General features: G+C 45.0%; 1 protein-coding gene across 1 annotated transcript in view; it reads left to right on the forward strand.

The window, feature by feature from the left end:
• The window catches only part of LOC310864738 (roundabout homolog 1-like), a 159,621-nt gene extending 140,825 nt beyond the window's left edge, over window positions 1-18,796 (forward strand). The window contains 13 exon segments of the mRNA XM_083773463.1: window positions 1,592-1,618; window positions 3,110-3,152; window positions 5,306-5,460; window positions 7,321-7,713; window positions 8,509-8,574; window positions 8,577-8,627; window positions 10,037-10,181; window positions 10,399-10,629; window positions 11,142-11,671; window positions 11,775-11,936; window positions 16,487-16,762; window positions 17,037-17,239; window positions 17,714-18,796. Coding sequence (XP_083629589.1) covers window positions 1,592-1,618; window positions 3,110-3,152; window positions 5,306-5,460; window positions 7,321-7,713; window positions 8,509-8,574; window positions 8,577-8,627; window positions 10,037-10,181; window positions 10,399-10,629; window positions 11,142-11,671; window positions 11,775-11,936; window positions 16,487-16,762; window positions 17,037-17,239; window positions 17,714-17,728 — 2,297 coding nt within the window. The 3' untranslated portion in view covers window positions 17,729-18,796.
• Window positions 18,797-19,348: the final 552 nt, after the last annotated feature.

Consider the following 19,348-nt stretch of genomic DNA (forward strand, 5'->3'; position numbering starts at 1 on the left):
CGTTAACTCACAAAGCCGTTCATGGGCACAGTAGTTTTTCTCCCCTGCCTCCTTCTCCTGCAGTCCCAAACCACAAGAGGCCATAGTCTTTGTTGGAACTGGTAACTAAGAATGTTTTGAGAGGAGGAGAAGAGTATAATTGCAACCACATGAAGCAACACTTCACTCAGGCCGAAGTAGGTTGAATTCGGAGGCAGTACAGGAGTGTGTGTGTGTGTGTGTGTGTGTGTGTGTGTGTGTGTGTGTGTGTGTGTGTGTGTGTGTGTGTGTGTGTGTGTGTGTGTGTGTGTGTGTGTGTGTGTGTGTGTGTGTGTGTGTGTGTGTGTGTGTGTGTGTGTGTGTGTGTGTGTGTGTGTGTGTGTGTGTGTGTGTGTGTGTGTGTCAAGATCTTCCCGAACCAAAATAAATAGCATTTTAATAGTATAATTATTCAAGGACAGAATTCTAAATTTCTTTCCAGTAGTATTATTCCCCCTCTCTATCTTGAGCTGATTTGAAATAAAGTATAAAATGACCATGTTTTGTATTTATAAATTTTTTCAAGAAATAGCTCAAGCATAGCTAGTTAACTAAACGGTAGTCTCTATACTAGCAACATAATGCCTGAACAGTCGCTGAAGAGAATAATATGGGTTAGTTGTCTGTATACGTGTGTTCCCGGAGCGTGTGACCATTATTTCACTGCCAGGAGGATTCATCTAGCTAGCTACTGAGCATCTGTGACAGTCTCGTGTCAGAGTGGTAATTTGATTTATTTATTTCAATCACGTTAGCGTTTCTGACGGTGTCTTGCATACCAATTGTCAGTCTCTCTCCAGCTCCAATGCGTACAGTACATCAAGCAGATAAAGCCATCCATGCGCTTAAATCTCTTATGCCTCTTTGATCTTCAAAAGAGAGAGATCCAAAGTGATGAGATAATTGTGACATTTACGGGACATTTCTTGGTGCTGGCATTGAAAGACTTATTTTCATATATGAGAGGACATGAGAAAGTTACAACTGTCTTAGTTGTCTCAGGTGTCTAAATCAGAAGCCAGACAGTATAGACGATATTCTAAAGAGACCCACATAACCACCCATAATCATCCACACAGTGATCGTTAAAGAAGCAAACCAATGTCATTTCACTGTGTATCTGGGTGTGAGCAGTAGAGCTGTGAGGGTGATGACATGTATGTAAGAGATGGCAAGGTCTCATTAGTGTGTGCCCTCCTCCCAGCAGGCCTCCGGTGCACAGGGCCTGGTTTGGAACCAGCATTTGGGCTTGGGTTCCATGGCTGTCGGAAGGTTTCAAAGGCTAGTATAGGGGCCAGCACATGCTGTGTGAGAATAGCTGGAGTTAAGAGGTGGAGCTGAACTTATTCAGATTTTGTGATGGTGTGGCACATGGCTGGGTTCCCCCTGTAATGGATATGTTGTGTACTCTAACCTGAGTGCTGTGGCAGAGAGAAATAAGCTCAGTCGAGCACATTCCAGAAAGTTGAGACACATTGTTTACATGTTGGTGTACCGAGATACATTTAAATACTGGTGTGCCTAATTTGGTATTCCTTTTTCTTTTCTTCTCGGGCTGTGCTTCGATCAACAGTGCCATCCTTTACCTTCACACCTACAGGTAAGCACTCTCAATTTCTCCACTTTTGCTCTGCAGGTTGGCGGAAAATGTGCCTACTTGTGTATACCAGATGCATATTTTTACTTGTCAAACATTTTCCCTGATGATCTGAACTGCCACAGTTATGGAGAGAGCCATTGACTGGATACAGGTTGGAAAGGGGCACTCAATTAAAAACTGCAGAATGTAAGAGAAGGAGCTAATCAAAAAATATTCCACCAAATGTTAGGGTCATGTCAGAATGTAGTAGTTAAAGACGTGCAGGCCTTGCCACTAAGATGCTATTAAAACTGGCCCAAACTTGATCAAAGCGTTGCTGGCATCTACAGATCCACAGGGATTTAAAAGAATCAAACTCCAGCACTGCGATACACCAATTAGATAGAAGAGGTAGAGAGGAGCTAAGAAAAAATAAAGTGGTAGTCTCTGATTTGAGGTGACACGGCGTGAACATTGAAAGAAGGATGCTTTCTCTCTCTCTCCTTCTGTCTCATAGGGTTTCTCATGCATCTGGCTTTCTCTTTGTAGCTTAGAGATGTGTCAGGGCTGATGCGAGAGAGAGACAGAATGAGTGAAAGGTAGGGAGAGAGAGTTACGATTTTGTGGTTGGACTGACTAATCCTATTCCTATCTGGGCTGAATCTATGTCTAAACTGTGAGGGTTTTGTTTGTCCCGTCCGCCTGAAGGCTTGGAATCAACTCTTCTTGTATTTATACTGTTGCAATCCGCTGGAACACTTTCAGACATTTAGTCAGCTTGACTTTTGGGTGAAGTCTTTTATGCTTGATGTTATGGGTTCTGTCTCCGTAAGCACATAATCCCTCAACCAGCCGTGTCACCCGATGTAACAACCAGAATGCTACATGATGTCGATTTTGATCTACAAGCGTGTTGTAATTCCAAAGTTTTTGCATTATTTAATTCTTCATTGGTTCTCTTGCTATCTGCAGAGACCCAGGCTGAACGTCCTGTTTTGAAAGAGGGGCAGGCACAATGGACGTTCCCTCAGCCCTTGTTACACACACACAGTCCTAACTTTTCTCCTCTCAGGGAGGAGATTGTAATTAAAGTTGGGAGTTTATCTCGCCTTCACACACCGGCGGCTTAGACCTCATTGAAAGAGCCCAACTTGTAATGCACAGAGCTCCAAACCTGCTGAGGCTACGCCAGGCGGGCAACAAGCGGTGCAGCCCCATCCTTGATAAGCTTCTTATACGCTTCCAGCCACTGTTGCTGACTGTGACTCAGCCTAGGGGTTGTCATGTATTACTCACATGAATGCACATGCATTGGATACATGGATACATAAACACATACATACTGTAGGTACATATGCACGTACTACATACACACCAAGGTCCTAATCTAACCACAGTCACATTTTATGTGAATAACTGGGTCTTATACTTGGATGATGTTGATAATGGTGATGATTTATGTTGGTGTCAGCGGTGATGGCAGCGTGTCAATTTGTTTCTCTCCTTCCACAGTGGCCTATCAGAGAGGAGGAGAAGCTGTCAGCAGTGCTGGGAGGTAAGAATTGATTGACGTATTCTATGTCGGAAGAGTCAAATAGTGCAGACATTTAGTACATTTGAATTACATTAAGGGTTAACAACATTTTGTACATTTAGTGAAAATTGTTTTTGAAATGGTGCCGAATCCCTTTAGCTTAGTTGGTGATGATCAGAAAGTGTAATTTCCCCAAAAGAACACTAGGGGGAGTGCTGTGCTTAAGCAAACGGTCAATGCAGTGGTGGAGAGAAGGTGGAGCACAATGTATGTTGTGAATACCAGTGGTGGAAAAAGTTCTCATATACATATCAATACTGCAATGTAGAAATATTCTGTTACAAGTAAACGTCGGTAATTCATTTAGTAAAAGTACAAAAGTATTGGAATCAAAATATACAAAAGAAAAAGTACTCATTATGCAGAATGTCCCATTTAACAAGTTTTCAAATGTATAAAAATCCGAGCTACAAGCTACAAGTTTATAAATAATAATAAACAAAGTAACTAAAGTTTTTAAATAATTGTGGTGGAGTTCAAGTAAAACTATACAAAATTGGAAATACTCCAGTAAAGTAAAAGTACCTAAAAATTGTACTTGCGTACAGTACTTAAGTAAATGTACTGTACTTAGTTACTTTACACCACTGTGTGTTACCAACAGGAACAAAGCACCATCTATTCTGCCAACAGCCCATCCTCGTTGCAAATGGAGGAAAGCCGTGTCCAGCCACAAGGCTGTGCCATAGCATCACTGTAAAACATCAATAGAGATGCACACACCCAGATACTAGTGATGGTGATACTGGAGCATCTTTTTACATATTGTGGGATGGTGCGTTTTGTCAGACAGACTAGTACTATCCTAGTGACTTGGCTGAGGCTGCATGAATTTGTTTAACATTGTCCTCTTTGGGGAGATTTTTTCACATTCAGACAAATGAGTGGAATATTTGTTTCATTGCCCTGGCATGAATAGTGTTTCAAATATACATCACATGTGTGTGCATGGGATGGGGTTGTGTTTGTGCCTGCATCATGCATACTGTATATTGGCTGTGTTGAGCTGTACATTGGCTGTGTTGAGCCGCCAGCTATGAATCTATGCAGCCAGCTTATTATCCTGTTCTGTGATTGAATCACACATTGCTCTGCCCAAAGACAATGGACAAAGACAATTCAATACAAACACACGACTGTCTGGGTGATTGAGCAGCTATTGTGAGATTGTATTTGGCGCCACAAGACAATGTGTTAATTATTCAAATGATCATACAACTCAAAAACAATACTTAATCATTTGAATGGAAATTGAGAGGGGGGGGGGAGTTCTATGTTAATTCAGTGTTGGAATATGTAAAGTACAGTATACCACAAGACAAGTCATTCTATTAAGAAAAGTGCACGGTAACAATGCATGGCTCTTGGCTCGAAAAAAGAGTAGCCTACTGAGCCCTTTTTTGCATGGGAGATTGATTCAATGAATAAGATATAAGAGTTTGTTCAATCTCAGTTATTTAAACATCCAATGTCTGTCCTGAGTCTCCTGTATAAAGGAGCTGGACAATCTAGAAGTACTGATATCCATCACATACTGTACATCATGGAGTCTCCCCTCTTCGTGTACAAGCTACAACACCTTTCAAGAAGATAGCGATGCTCTTTGACACTTTGGAATGTAATGGGGGGACATTTGTGGTTCACTGGCTGCTGAGGATGTGCATTTGGCAACATTGGTGATTTCTATCTGGCAGTCTAATCCAAGCGGATCGCTAATGCTCACGAGGGGACAGTGTCATCGGCTGTGGGCAAGTCAAGCGCACACAATCTATTTAGCTGGGCTTCTCCCTAATGTGCACCCTGGGCAAGTGGAACGGGTGATGTGAAAAAGAAAGAGACAGCAAAGCAAAAGATGAAAGATATCTATTTATATCTACATCCAAATCTGAAGATATCTACGTGAAATGTGGGGGATATTTCTTATTTTTAATCCTAATGCATACTGTAACACATGTTGTGTTAAATAAATAGAAGCCAAGGCTTGTGTTCACCTAGTCAATATTGCTTTACTGCTGTGTTTAGTTTTGTGCTGTGTTTTGGTTCACTGGATTGGGTTCCTATTGGCTGGCTTGGTCCTCTGCTGTTGTTAACCATTTTGGTCTCATTCTCTGTAGGCCCGGATTGCTGAATATTGGGGAGTCTGCCACTCAGCCCTGGCTGGCTGACACGTGGCCCAACTCCTGCTCTAACCACAACGACTGTAGCATCAACTGCTGCACTGCTGGCAACGGCAACAGTGACAGCAACCTGGCAACATACAGTCGTCCAGGTGAGTGTCAGAACCAACATAGCCCGTCACCATTCAGTCCTTAGAGAATATTCCCACAAGACAGATGCCAAAAAGGAACATAGGAACTTGCAGAGAGCTGTAGTGCAAAGCAAGTAATATCTGGGTTAGGTCCCTGGAGAGTTGTTCCATGTATTTCTCTTTTCATTAGGGATCCGTATGAAGAAGAAAACTTGGAGAAATATTAGGATTAAGAGTGCCTGTACTGCCTGCACACTTGATTTATTTGAGGTTAAAGTGGAGCTGTTTTAGGCAGGAAATAGAAGGGGTACACTGGAAGGAGCTTATGGCTTTACTCTGTTGCTAATCGAATTGCTTTGCTGATTTCCATACTGTTGTTATAGCCGGTAATGTAATTTCCCCTAAGTGCTCAGTTATTTAAGAAATGTGGAGCGAGCATAGAGGTCAGAACTGGACGGCAGACTGTGGCCAGAGAGAGAGAGAGAGAGAGAGAGAGAGAGAGAGAGAGAGAGAGAGAGAGAGGGGGGGGGGGGGGGAGAGGGGGAGAGGGGGAGGAGAGGGAGAGGGAGAGGGAGAGGGAGAGGGAGAGGGATGAGAGAGAGAGAGAGAGAGAGAGAGAGAGAGAGAGAGAGAGAGAGAGGAGAGAGCGAGGGGGGGGGGGGGGGGGAGAGGGGGAGAGGGGGAGAGGGGGAGGGAGAGGGAGAGGGAGAGAGAAAGATGCACCTGAAATATGAAATGCAGAAGAAAGGAAGGGCAGAATGATTGAGGAAGAAACTGAAATGTCAGAAGAGAGAGAATGAAAGTGTGTTATGGTGACATACAGTATTGAAAGCAGAGAGACAGGTGGTAACAGAAGGAGAGAGAGAGAGAGAGAGTGATGGTAAACCACCAGCTGGCCTTTTAGTTTAGTCAGCACTACTGTATCTTTCACTAACAAGGGTATACTGTACATACAGTAGTGCACACATACAGTAAATGCATGTGTGTGCATGGACGCACGCAAAATCAGAATAAGGGATGCTCCGAGTTGTTTTAGAAGGGATAGCATGTCAAAAGCCTCCCCACACATTGCATGACCCCCCATAACAACTAGCACCCTAGTAGTGCACTTGCTTTGTGTGTGTGCCAACCCTAAACTCTGTGAACATTAACAGGATCACTGACTAGGATAGGAGTTAATGTCCCTTCATCTCAGCCATAGGGGCCCTCTGACACATCCACCTTTGAAGTGTTTAGCTATCCCACACTCTGCTGAAATGTGAGGCATGCTCGGCGAGCGAGCAGTGTGCACCTATGGCTGTCCTTGGTATTTACCGCAAGGCTGACTCTCAGATCTGCGGGAGGATTTGAATATTTTATGAGCCAGGGAAAATTGGATCTGTCAGCGGGATCTGTCAGCGGAGCTGTGCTTTTACCACGCTCCTCAACGCAGGTCTTTGATACAGACACGTCCCTCTGTCCCGCTCAATGAGCAAAAGCCGACCCACTGTCAAATGGAGGAAGAACAGAGATGATGCTCCGTCTTCGACCACGTTGAGTCATGGAGTGAGACATGGCTGATGTAGAAATCCAGAGCAGAAATGTATAATAGCACTCCCGTCACTCATGTAAAGCAGATTGCCATTTGGCAATTAAAAAGTGAGCTTTTGAACTGAAATCGTTGTGTCTGTTTGAGAGGCACAGTGCTCTTTTGTAATGTAGACAAGAAGGAATACATTCATTCTTCATGAATTTTACAAGAGAAAGCAAAAATACTTTCTCTTGTAACTTCGTAAGGGGATAAGTACCTTCTATTGTCTCAAACACTGCTACTAAGATGTTCCGCACTAGAAGCCTGGCCAATGTTACTAAACATTAAACAACCCTCCCCATGTTCTCCAGCCGACTGCATCGCGAATTATAACAACCAGATGGAGAACAAGCAGACAAACCTGATGGTGCCAGAGTCCGGCGTCTACGGAGACGTCGACCTATCCAACAAGATCAACGAGATGAAGACATTCAACAGCCCCAATTTAAAGGACGGGCGCTTTGTCGGGCCAGGTGGGCAGCCGACGCCCTACGCCACCACGCAGCTCATCCAGTCCTCCATCATGGGCAACAACATGAACACGGACAGAGGCACTGGTGGCAGTGGAGGTGGGGGTATAGGGGGTGAAGGGGTGAACGAGAAGCATTGCTGGAAGCCCACCCCAGCCCAGCAGCAACAGAAACAGCAGGACATGGGCTCCCAGCTCCAGTACAACATAATGGAGCAGAACAAACTCAACAAGGGTGAGTGGAAACCCAGAGGCCACGGTGCCAGAGCCATGATCTTCCTCTACACGATCCATCCCCTTCTTTCCGCACTCTTGCAGCATCACTGTGGATCTCCATGAAGGGGAATGTTCATGTTTCATTTGGTTCTCTTGTTGTCTTTTATATCCATTATCACTTTCTTTCTCTCCTTTTCATCTGTCTTAGTGTTTTGGGGTTCCTACATCTCTGCCCTAGAATGAGTTCCAGGGTTGAACTTCTCTATTTTTCTATGTACCTTCTGGGTTGTGCTTGCATGATGAAGACAGGTGTGAGGGATTATCTCTGCTGCCAAATATCTAAAGGAAAGAATAACATTGTTCAGTCTAATGTGCTTTGAATGAAACTATCATCACATTATTTCCGCCTGCACAATGTAGTCACAGCCTACATGACACCGTTTGCGTGTGTGCGCGTGCGTGCGTGCGTGCGTGCGTGCGTGCGTGCGTGCGTGCGTGCGTGCGTGCGTGCGTGTGTGCGTGTGTGTGTGTGTGTGTGTGTGTGTTTGTTTTGCATGTCTCATCACTATGACCATGGCCATGAATGGCATGCATCTTGTCTTGAATGACAGTGTATCTAAGCATTGTACTTAGATTTCACATTGTCATTGTAAAACAATCTTAAACTTTTGATTTGATAGATGTGTGTGCCATGCAGTGGCATTCTGTATTTTCCCCACTCCTTCTTCATTCTATCTACTGCTCCAACGTCTCCTGTTCCCAAAGTCCTTCAAGGTGAAGCTAACCATACATTCCTGTTGTGTCCAACTATCAGACCGCTACAGAGGAGGGGACAGCCCGGCTATGCCAGCCACCATCCCCTACAACCAGGCCCACGACAGCCACACGGGGGCTCTTACAACAGTTCTGACCGAGGCAGCAGCAGTACCTCCGGTAAGAATGGGAGGGGAAAAGAGTGGTATAGCAGCCATCATTGGTAACGAAATCAATATTTATCTCCACGAACTGCCAGCTCTCCTAATGGGTTGAGGTACTTTAATGTTCATTTGGTGTTCTGTTGTGCTTTTTCACATTCTTATTGCAGCGAACCACTTAATCACATTCATTGCCTCGAAGCTCAATTTCAAAAATCCCACTTTTCCACAAAAGCAATAAATCACTTTTAGATGCTAATAATGCATGATGTTTTAAAATGGTAATTTGATTAATTTCCGTGTCAGTCTATGTTGAAGAGAAATGGAAAGTAGATGCCTTCAGAAAGTGGAAAATTGTTAAATAAAAGGATGGGGTGAACGACAACAACAACACCAATGATGGAAGAAAGACACGAGATGCATGCCAGCCATGGAAATGTTCATGTGCATCAGTATCCAGCCATGGAAATGTTCATGTGCATCAGTATCCCTAAAAATATAAGCAAGAATAAGTGCAAGATCCTTTTCGTTGTGCATACAATTTTGTATTCAATTGGCTTTTTGACTATATAATTTCATGATGTTTGTGATTGCTTAGCTTGTGATGCAGTCATTAATTGACATCATTTTTTATTCTGGCCGGGGAGTATAATTTCAACAGAGCTCCGAAGTGTGCAGACAAGGACAAATGATTGCACCTTGCAGACAGCATGCAACACTGCCACCTTAATGCCAGGGATCTATTCTTATATTGCGTTTGATGCGTGAGTCATTAAACAGGAGCTTTTAAAGTGCTCCATGTGCCTCACAGCCCATTGGCTCGCAATTCTAATGCTTTAATTCCCCCCCCCCCCTTTCTCTTTTTCTCTTGGCACCGGTTAACATTTAGCGTTGAAAGATTACTGTTTTTGATGGCATCCATGCCATTAACTAGAACATTTATACATTTTAGCACACGCATAAAGACAAGCTTCCATTAGGGATAAAGCTGTCATCTGTACATTTCTTTTTCCTTTTTTCCATGGAAACCTTTTTTGCAAAATGTATGTTTCATGATCTGCTGGCTTTTAATTCATATATATTTGCAATACATTTCTTTAGCAGTTTCATAGACATGAAGAGAATATTACAGCCTAGAGATTCTGGAGTTCGTGCCAGTACGCGGCCCTCACACCTACGTACGTCATACCTCCTTATGGTTATGCCTGAGTCATGGTGACATGAGGGGCGACATGGTCCGCCTGCCCGTCAGCTGCCCGGGTGGCCGGCCACTCCTCCATTAAGCCAATTTTAATATAGGATGGAATGAAATGGACCATTAGGAGTCCATTTGTTTCCATTTGTACACTCTCAGAGTTAAATGAACACTGAGGACTTTTCAGTGCATTGAGTAGTCTGTGGCTGAACAATTCCCTCTTTTCTGAGCAGGGAGTCAGGGACAGAAGAAGGGAGTGCGCACCCCTAAACTACCCAAACAGAGCACAATGAACTGGGCTGACCTTCTGCCCCCTCCCCCTGCCAACCCACCCCCATGTCGGAACACAGAGGAGTACTCTCTGTCCATGGATGAGAGGTGAGATATGTGCACGTGCACACACACATGTTAATGCACAGCTTTTTATTATTCCATTCTCCTTAGATTTTTTTCTCCTTTCATTCACCCCGGGTTTAAATACATTAATACTAGATACACGTTAAACCTTGACATGAATATTTAGTAAATTATTTCCCTGTTTCCAGTGAGTGATATGAAAAGTTCTGTAACATGCCTTGTTTCTCCATGTGGACAGCTACGATCCAGACATGCAGTGCCCCATGCCCCCCTCCCGCATGTACCTGCAGCCAGACGACCTGGAGGAGGAGGAGGAGATGGAGAGGGGACCCACCCCGCCTGTCCGTGGAGCGGCGTCCTCCCCCGCTGCTGTATCCTACAGTCACCAGTCCACAGCCACCCTCACGCCCTCGCCACAGGAGGAGATGCAGCCCATGCTGCAGGATACGTCCGACAGCCACGAGCGCAGGTTTGCACAGCTTCAATGTACACAGTAAACCCCTGAGAATGTACACATTTTAATTCTTTGAGGATGCATAAGAGTTTGGCTGTCTGGTAGAGCACATACCATTAAGGCTCAGTCATTGTGCAACCCGGTTCGAATCTGATCTGTGGCCCTTTGCTGCATGTCCTTCCCCATTTCTCTCTATAAAGGCTTGAGAATTACCTAAAAATATCTTACAAATAGTTTGGTTGCATTGCATGCAATACAAAAATTCCTCTGATGAATGCTGAGTCGTTTTTCCTGGCCAAAATAAAATGCTCAAACTGAGGGACTGTCCCTGTCCCTTTCTGAAGTTTGTGAGACCTACCATACAGTTGTCTGCCATTGATTCTGTCTGAGGCTTTTTGTTTTTGACGAAAATGCATGTCTTTCGTGATCCCCTGCAACAGTGACACCCAAAGCATGTAATGAAAAGGTGTTTGATATTCATTGCATATTAAATTAACCAGTATTGACGGAATGCTCATTTTCCCCAGGCGCCACGGCGTGAGCCCCCCACCTCCACCCAGACCGCTGTCTCCCTCACACACGTACGGCTACATCTCCAGCCCCATGGCCCTGGACACAGACGGCATGGAGGAGGAGGGGGAGGAGGAGATGCTGGAGGAAGAGGAGGAGGAGGAGGAGGAAGGCGATGAGACTGACGCGGAGGTGGCCAAGGTGCACCACCACCACCGCCACCACCACACCCACCCCCACGCCCACCCCCCTCACCCCCAGATGCACCCGCGGAGGCTGCTGCTGCGGGGGCTCGAGCAGCAGACGCCGGCGTCCAGCGTGGGCGACCTGGAGAGCTCGGTCACGGGCTCCATGATCAACGGCTGGGGCTCGGCCTCCGAGGAGGACAACGTCTCGTCGGGGAGGTCCAGCGCCGTCAGCTCGTCGGACGGCTCCTTCTTCACGGACGCCGACTTCGCCCAGGCCGTCGCCGCAGCCGCAGAGTACGCAGGCCTCAAAGTGGCCAAGTATCCCAACACGCAGGGCCAGGAGATGGCTGGACCCATGGGTAAGGAGTGTGGGACTTTCCACTTTTGTACCGCATAATCTCCTCTCAGGAACTTTTATAGTTATTGGTGAAATAAACTTTTTTGTTTAATTTTTTTTCCCAGCACGAAAGTACCCAATGAATGCCTCCGGCCACCGACCAGGCAGCCCAGTGTCTACAGACAGTAACATGAGCACGGCGGTCATACAAAAGAGGCCTCCTAAGAAGCAAAAACAACATCCTGTAGGCCTCCCAGGGAACCAGAGACGTGAAGCCTACAACGAGGGTACACTTAATTTATTTTCGTAATTTACATTACTGCAGACAGTGTCAGTGCAGTTCTATGTGGTGGACAATTATTCAGCTGAATGCGCTAGGCCCGGGCAGAGGTGCCCACACTTTTTTGACTTGAGAGCTACTTTCAAAATGACCAGCTCAATAAGATCTACCCACCGAAAAATATATAATACCATTGCTGGCTTTGGAATAGCGGCGCTGGCATTACATGTAAGACAAATACAATTGGAATGGGAAGAGATTTTGTATTTACTTTGTAATTCTACTGACATTTGTGCGCAGCAACACTCTTGAAAACAAAGTATTGCATTGTGGGTTTGAGCTGACAGGCCCCTTTTGATGTCAATGAATCAAGTCAACTTAAGTGGCAGATGCCAACAATAGTTTATATTTAAATTAAATTGTCTTTAGGGGCATGTCATGTGATCTACTTGCCTGGCCTTTTTGATCTACTGGTAGATCGCGATCTCCCTTTTGGGCACACCTGTGCTAGGGCTTTTCCAATGGTTCTTTTTACAACCCTAGAAACATGGATACACATTTGTCCCTCTGTTGCAGATTTCCATCTTGGACCATCAATAAACTGTTGTTGTTTACATATTTGTTGACAGACTACAACATGGAAGAATCAATAACTTTGCAGTGCTTGCAAGCTTAAAGAGGAACTGGTAGCATAACAACATACTTGGCTGCACCCTGAAAGAAGCCAGATGGGCAGCAATGTACATCTATGGCTCACCCTTTAGTAGCACCATGCGCTGTCCACAATGACTGAGTGTGTCTGTGTCGTAAGCCAGAGTTTTAATCATCTTCCCCCTGTGTGTGCATGCGTGGCATCACTTCTAATCTGCGGTGGTGCTGAGCAGGCTTGTGGTGGGCTAGGGGCCAGGGGCATGGCGCAGCAAAGGAAGGGGGGGGGGGGGGGGGCTGTCTCAGGGGAGTTCTGCCTAGCCAGGCTCTGCTGACACTGGGCTGTCTCTCCACTCCAGCCACTAATGAAATTGATCCAGGTGCTCTGACGCTCATATTGAAGTGCCACCCTCTACTCTACGGGAGATGAGCATAAACGAAACACTGGGGGAGACATTGTACAGTAGAGAAAATGTTTAGCGTTGGAGGTTAAGCAAACAATGTGTAGGCTTATCAGCATGAGTATACAGTATATGTATATGAATACATAGTAAAGCCACTCCTTTTTTTCTTTGTGTTAGAGGTTTTGTAAAGCTTTTTTCATTTAGTTGCGTCAGTGTATCACTCAAAATCCCCATACATGGGAAAGCCCCCATACGGTATATGGTGCCCAGATCTGATGCGATCTGCTGTCGCAATTAAGACCATATGGAAGCCCATATGGAATGCCAGATCAGGTTCTACTTCTAACATTCCATATGTTGATGCTTCCCCATCCATCCATCCTCTTCGATGTCTCCCTTTTGACTGATACCGGTCCATTCAAACTCTAGACAGGCCTGCCCCAAAGTTATTAGTGCAGGCCCGAAAATTAAGGCCCGGCCCTCATCAAACCCTGTACACTCAAGAGAATGTCCCCGCTACCACCCTTAGATCTACATGGAGCTGACCTGTTCTGACATTCCATATGTTGATCCGACCTCGTCAAACCCTGTACACTCAAGACATGCTCCTTATATGGCCAGTACAGAATGAATTCCATGTTGATCTGACCCCCCCCCATGCCAAAGCGCCAGCGCTTGCCCAGCAGTCTGCCGTCAACGAGGCGGATGCGTGCACACGACCTTGCATATAATGTGTGTGTGTGTGTGTGTGTGTGTGTGTGTGTGTGTGTGTGTGTGTGTCATACACATTGTGCATTCCATGGTGCTGGCTCCCCTCTTAGTGTCAGGTGTCCTTGTGAGTTGGAAGCACTTGACAGGAGATTTAATATCCAGCTCACTGGGAGCCAGACAAGCTATATCAGTGCAGAAGAATCCTTACCATCCCCCCACACCATCCCATCCTCCACCGTCCTCTCACCATCATCCTTCCCTCCTGCCTCTCTCCCATCCGCTGCCCCTCCCTTTGAAGTGACCTCTCCATCCCTCTCCATTCTCTCCTCCAGCTCTCTGCTTCTTGTCCTCCATCTTTGTTCGTAGAGAGAGGGGATGGACGGAGGCTGATTGCATTTGATCTGAATGGATTGTTTTTCATTTGGAGTATATTGCCTCTGCCTGTCTGCCCAACCCCCCATCCTAGCCACGGCTACACCCATGTGTGGTCAGGTGGTCAGGAGGTGAGACAAGGAAATTTACGGGAATGTAAAGCGAGGCAGAATTTAAAAAGAAAAAGAAAAAAGGGAAACCATTGAGCCTATACAAATGCTCAGACACAATTTATCACCTTTATTCATATCCTCATGTAAATGATTTTAGTTTAGTTCCCTCCTCCACCCCCTGATTTACTCCTTATGAAGTCCTTCCACATGGAGGTCAGAGTGAAACTACCCAACACAGGCATAAATACACATAAATACCAGCAGTTAAGAGGGCAATAAAATGGAAGCGAGACAAGTGGAGCCAGCTCAGGAAGCATGCCCTCACTCCCACCTGCTATCTCCTCTTACCCCTTTTTGACCTACTCATTTCACGCTTGTTTGTAGACACCCAGGTTATATTTCCTTCCCCACATGAGTCACATGAATCTCTAATGTCTGCCTGCCTCTGTTCCAGTTCCAGGGGGGGGGGGGGGGGGTTTAAGGTTATGTGTAGGGTTTTGTTTTGTCATTATTGAAGAAGGAATGTGGCTCGGATCTTTTACTTTGATTAAGCCACCACAGCTTGAAAAGCAAAACCATACAATCATAATATCATATAAGTTATCGTGTAATACTGAACTGGAGCGTTAGCCCCACTCCGCCCCGCTATTCATTTCAGTGGAAGTTGCTCAGTGGCGTTTTGAAGCACCCGGAAGACTTCCGGAAGTATAATTATAACTCAATGGCTCGAGCGGGCGGAAGTTTAGCCTAGCCTAGCGGGCTTTTCACGTGACGTCATGAACGTCCGTCCACTTCCATTGTGCTGCAATTCCACATTTCGCCAGCAGGTAGTGGCATCTTCAACGTTGGATAGCCTTACTGGGGGCTTGGGGGTAGGCCCCAGTACAATGTGGATAACAGGAAGTTGGCCCGGACTCAGCCCTCCACTTCCTGTGGTGTGTCATTCCCACTATCAGTGTATACACATTCTGAATGGCCTTGCTGACAGATTCGGTAGTGCAGGACAGAATCTGTTCTTGAGAGATTACCCTTGTGTCCAGAGCAGCTGGTTGAGAATTCACTCATTACCGCATGAGAAATTTCATTCACAGACAAACGGAGTCAGGGACGTAAACATAACCTCCTTGTCAAAGGTAACGAATCAGGAAAATGTATAAGCGGCATGCTGTATAGCAGTTGGCAGTCTGACAGTAGCCCCTGATACACCCTCCCTGGCAGCACCGGAGATGCTATACAGACTCGAACTCTGTCCTTCCCTATATTCCCTCATAAATCTGACTGTTGTTCACTCCTCCCCTGTAGTGTGCTATATCTCACAGACAGTGGCATTGATCGACTCAAAGCAGGACCCAGGAGGCAGCAGTGATATTAAAAAACTGCAGACGCCCCTCTGCCGGGTGATATTGACTGGCCCATTTTGTATTCAGGAGAGGCTGGATGAAGGTGGAGGATAATCAGGAAGGTGCATTAAAGCCACTAGTTTGTAGCCCAATGCCAAGACACAGAGTCCCGTCACCTTCCCCCTTTAGCCCTAAGCATGCAAAAAGCAAATAAACTCTTTTGATTCCGCTAAAAGACTTTGCTGGTCGGACACATGTTGAAAATGTTTACCGTGGCCTTCAGGATGCTGGGTGTGAACGGCAGCACTCGCTATGTTCACTAACTTTCCAATCTGGTGTTGATTACGGTGCCAGGCCACCGACAACATTATCATTCACGTTTGCAAGCTGATTAGAAGATGCGAAGCCATCGATCGCAGTCATTCGAAGGAGAGACCAGGCGTTTCTCTCTGTGCATTTACGTTTATGTGTAGACGGCTGTGTGAAGTGTTCTTGCGGCCCGATGCTTGGCGTCATATGAATAATGGCTCAAGGACAGGCAGCATTGATTCATCGACAGGGGAAGTGGAGCGGGTCACGGAGCCAGCTGCTGACCGTCACACTCTCCTCTGTCCCCACTCCTCTCTGCTCACTGGTTCCTTCTCCTCACTTGCCTTTCTTAACTCAAATTTCGTAATTCTCTCTCCCCGGATTCTGCTCTTCCAATGTCATCCGCTCTGTTTACTCTGTTTTGGGAGCGGTTTCCTTGGATGTGCGCACGACCCTGAGTGGATGTACACACACCGCAGCTGTGTTTGTATGTCACCTTGCAGGTGTGAGACAACTGAGTGACACATTGTACACATTAGAAGATCCTCAAAGTACACACATCCATGATCTGCTGTGCCAGGCAATAACGCCTGGTGATAAAGCCACACTCTTTTGATCCCTGGGGTTCATCTTACTTTTTTTCCTGTGTTTATCCTTCAGATCTTCCACCTCCCCCCATTCCGCCTCCAGCCGGGCTCAAGTCCCCTACACACCCCTCCAAGTCGGTCCTCGAAGGTCGGGGAATGCTGTCCCCCAAGGGGAGTGAGAGCAGGGACAAGAGGGGTGGATCAGGGGGATATCGGCCCAGAGAGGGATCAGACCCACGGACCAGTTCATCTGAGCGGAGAGAGGCTCAGGAGAGACAGAAGACGGCACATGGAGGAAAAGGGAATAAACATGAGGGCGGCGCCGGCAACAAGGCTCGCCAGCACCCAGGTACAACACAGCACAGTTTGCATGCACCAATGTATCGGCCACATATCGCTATCGGACGATATTTGCCGTTATCTGTCAATATCGGTATTGGCAAATACTGACATTAACCAATGGCAGTAGCCAATATTTATGTTGTTGTTAACCATACATTTTGTGTTGCCTATGATGATGTGTTGGTTATCTGCAGCCTACCAAGCTGTAGATTCTGAACACGTTTGTATATACAATATATCATACGTTAACTACAAAGTCATGGTTTACTTGTGTCGCCCAGGTTCAGAGGACATTCTGCCCTACTGCCGGCCCCAGTTCCCAACAGTGAACAGTCCTCGGGACCCAAGCTCTTCCAGTTCCATGTCCTCCCGGGGGTCGGGGGGCAGACGGAGAGGAGAGGGTTGTCCAGGGGGCCGCAGGAACCCCACAGACATGGGGCTCAACACCACAGGGGCCTTCCAGCCAGGAGATGAAGAGCTTGAGGTACTGAATGCCATCAACGGTGAAAAAACATATGTCAAGAAATAGTGAAAATAGCAATCTCCAAGCTCACACCGCGTCATAATCCGACACATTGTGGGCTTGTAGATCGGCTAGTTTCACTAGTTTTGCTTGACAGTCTTGTATGACAAAGTTTAAGTCAAGTTTAAAACACAAATTGTTGAAATATGGAGATATTTCTGCAATGATATTCTTTGACACAGTGGTTCATTTTCATGTCAAGGACTCCTGGATAATATATATTTTTTAAATGCTATTTTATTTAATGCTAAAATAACTCATTTAGCTGGCGAACCCCTGGAACCCCCTCAAGGACGCCATGGGGGTCCCGGTCCCCTTTTCTGTGAACCACTGCTTTAACAGTGTTGCGTTTGGCAGTTTTCTCACAACTTGCAGTCAATGAATGATGAATGCACAATTGAAATAACTGCTGTGTTTTGTTCTGTGGTTTGACAGATGGTGGAAAGCTGAAGAATAGCCAGGAGGAACTGTCAGGAACTGTCCTGAGAACGGAGCACCATTGTTTCTCTTACAATTTTAAATATCTCAGTATTTCACCATCATGTTGGCTGACTTCATACTGTACGTCAATAGTGTTTCTCTACATCTGGAAAACAGACCAATTGTTTTTTTTGTTTTCTTTTGTTTCTTTTTTCTAACTTATCATTTTCTATGTCCATTTAAAAAGAAAATTAAAAAGTGACTGACAGGGAATAAAAGAACGATGGAGTCAAAGCAAAATACGCAGTAGTATATTTATGTTTTATTCCAATGCAATATGGAGTAATATTGTACTCCAGACATTGACATGACTCAGCTTGCATCCATAAGAAGTTTGGAGAGCCCATACAGTCAGATGTTACTGTAACAAATAGCTGCAAGCAGAGAGGGGTGGACTGTCTTGTAAATATACGTGTATACATGATGTCCTTTTGTTTATTCACCCATTGTGGTACCTCAAATTTGTCTCCCTTTGTTTTATTTTGCTAATTATAATTTTATTATGCCAGTAAATATAATTATTTTATCATTTCCATCCATGTTGTAAATTGCTATATTATTTAGCCGCCCCAAGAAAGTGCCACTTTGGGATTTTGTTTGTTTGTTGTCGTTTGTTTGTTTTTGTAATGCACTGTTATGTTCTGTGTTGTCGTCAATGTTTTGTTACTTGTTTTACTTTGGTTTTAAAAGCACAATCACTAAACTTTATTTTAAACCATTCTATCTATTCTAACCTTTTTGTCTTACTGGAGGATAAAAGGTTCGACTAAAGAGTCTAGTTAATCTTGATGATGATGATGATGATGATGATGATGATGATGATGATGATGATGATGATGTAGGTAATGCTGTTTTAAGATGGCGGTGTTTGAAAGGAGACTCCTCATGTTGTGATTGTCTCCCTCTCCGGTTCTGATGCTAGCTTAAGTGATGGTTAAGACAGTTAATGTGGATCATAGCTGCAATGTAAATATATTTTTCACATCAGCCGTAGTTCCCAGCTATTGCACATATTAAAAAAAAAAAAAAAAAAAAAAAGGTTACACTGTCTACTAATGCACTTAAACGAATGTTACATACATGAAATAGGAGTCACTTTGTGAATCTGGAGAGGTGGTGATTGGGCAAGGAGAGTCTCTTTTCTTGGAAGGAGAGGGGTGCTGAACCCTCGTTCTAAGGAGAAAGGGTGCTGTTGTTTATTCATAGGACATCTGCAAACATTTGTTTCGTAAAACAAAAAAGTAAAAAGAACTAAAAAAAAAGGATGAATAAAAAAGTTCAAACTACATGTTCTCTGTCATTTGTCATGGAAAGACATAATAATTAGGGCAGTGTTTCTCAACCTTTTTGGGCCAGTGCCCTCTATCCAATATCCTGGTCCCTTACCGCCCCCAAGATCCAATTGAAATGTAAGCTTTATTTTTTATTGTTTATTGTGTTCCTTATATAATTTAGAAAACATCTCATCGATTTCCAAATATCAGATTTTACACTTTACATTAAACCTGTCAGCGATGTCTCAGGAATGTCATGCCCTGTCACAGGAATGGCAGGCCTGTATCAGTATCATGGTAGCTTAGATCCCAGCCT

The sequence above is a fragment of the Protomyctophum parallelum genome (assembly GCF_964188405.1).
Source record: "Protomyctophum parallelum genome assembly, chromosome: 9".
Lineage (NCBI taxonomy): Eukaryota > Metazoa > Chordata > Actinopteri > Myctophiformes > Myctophidae > Protomyctophum > Protomyctophum parallelum.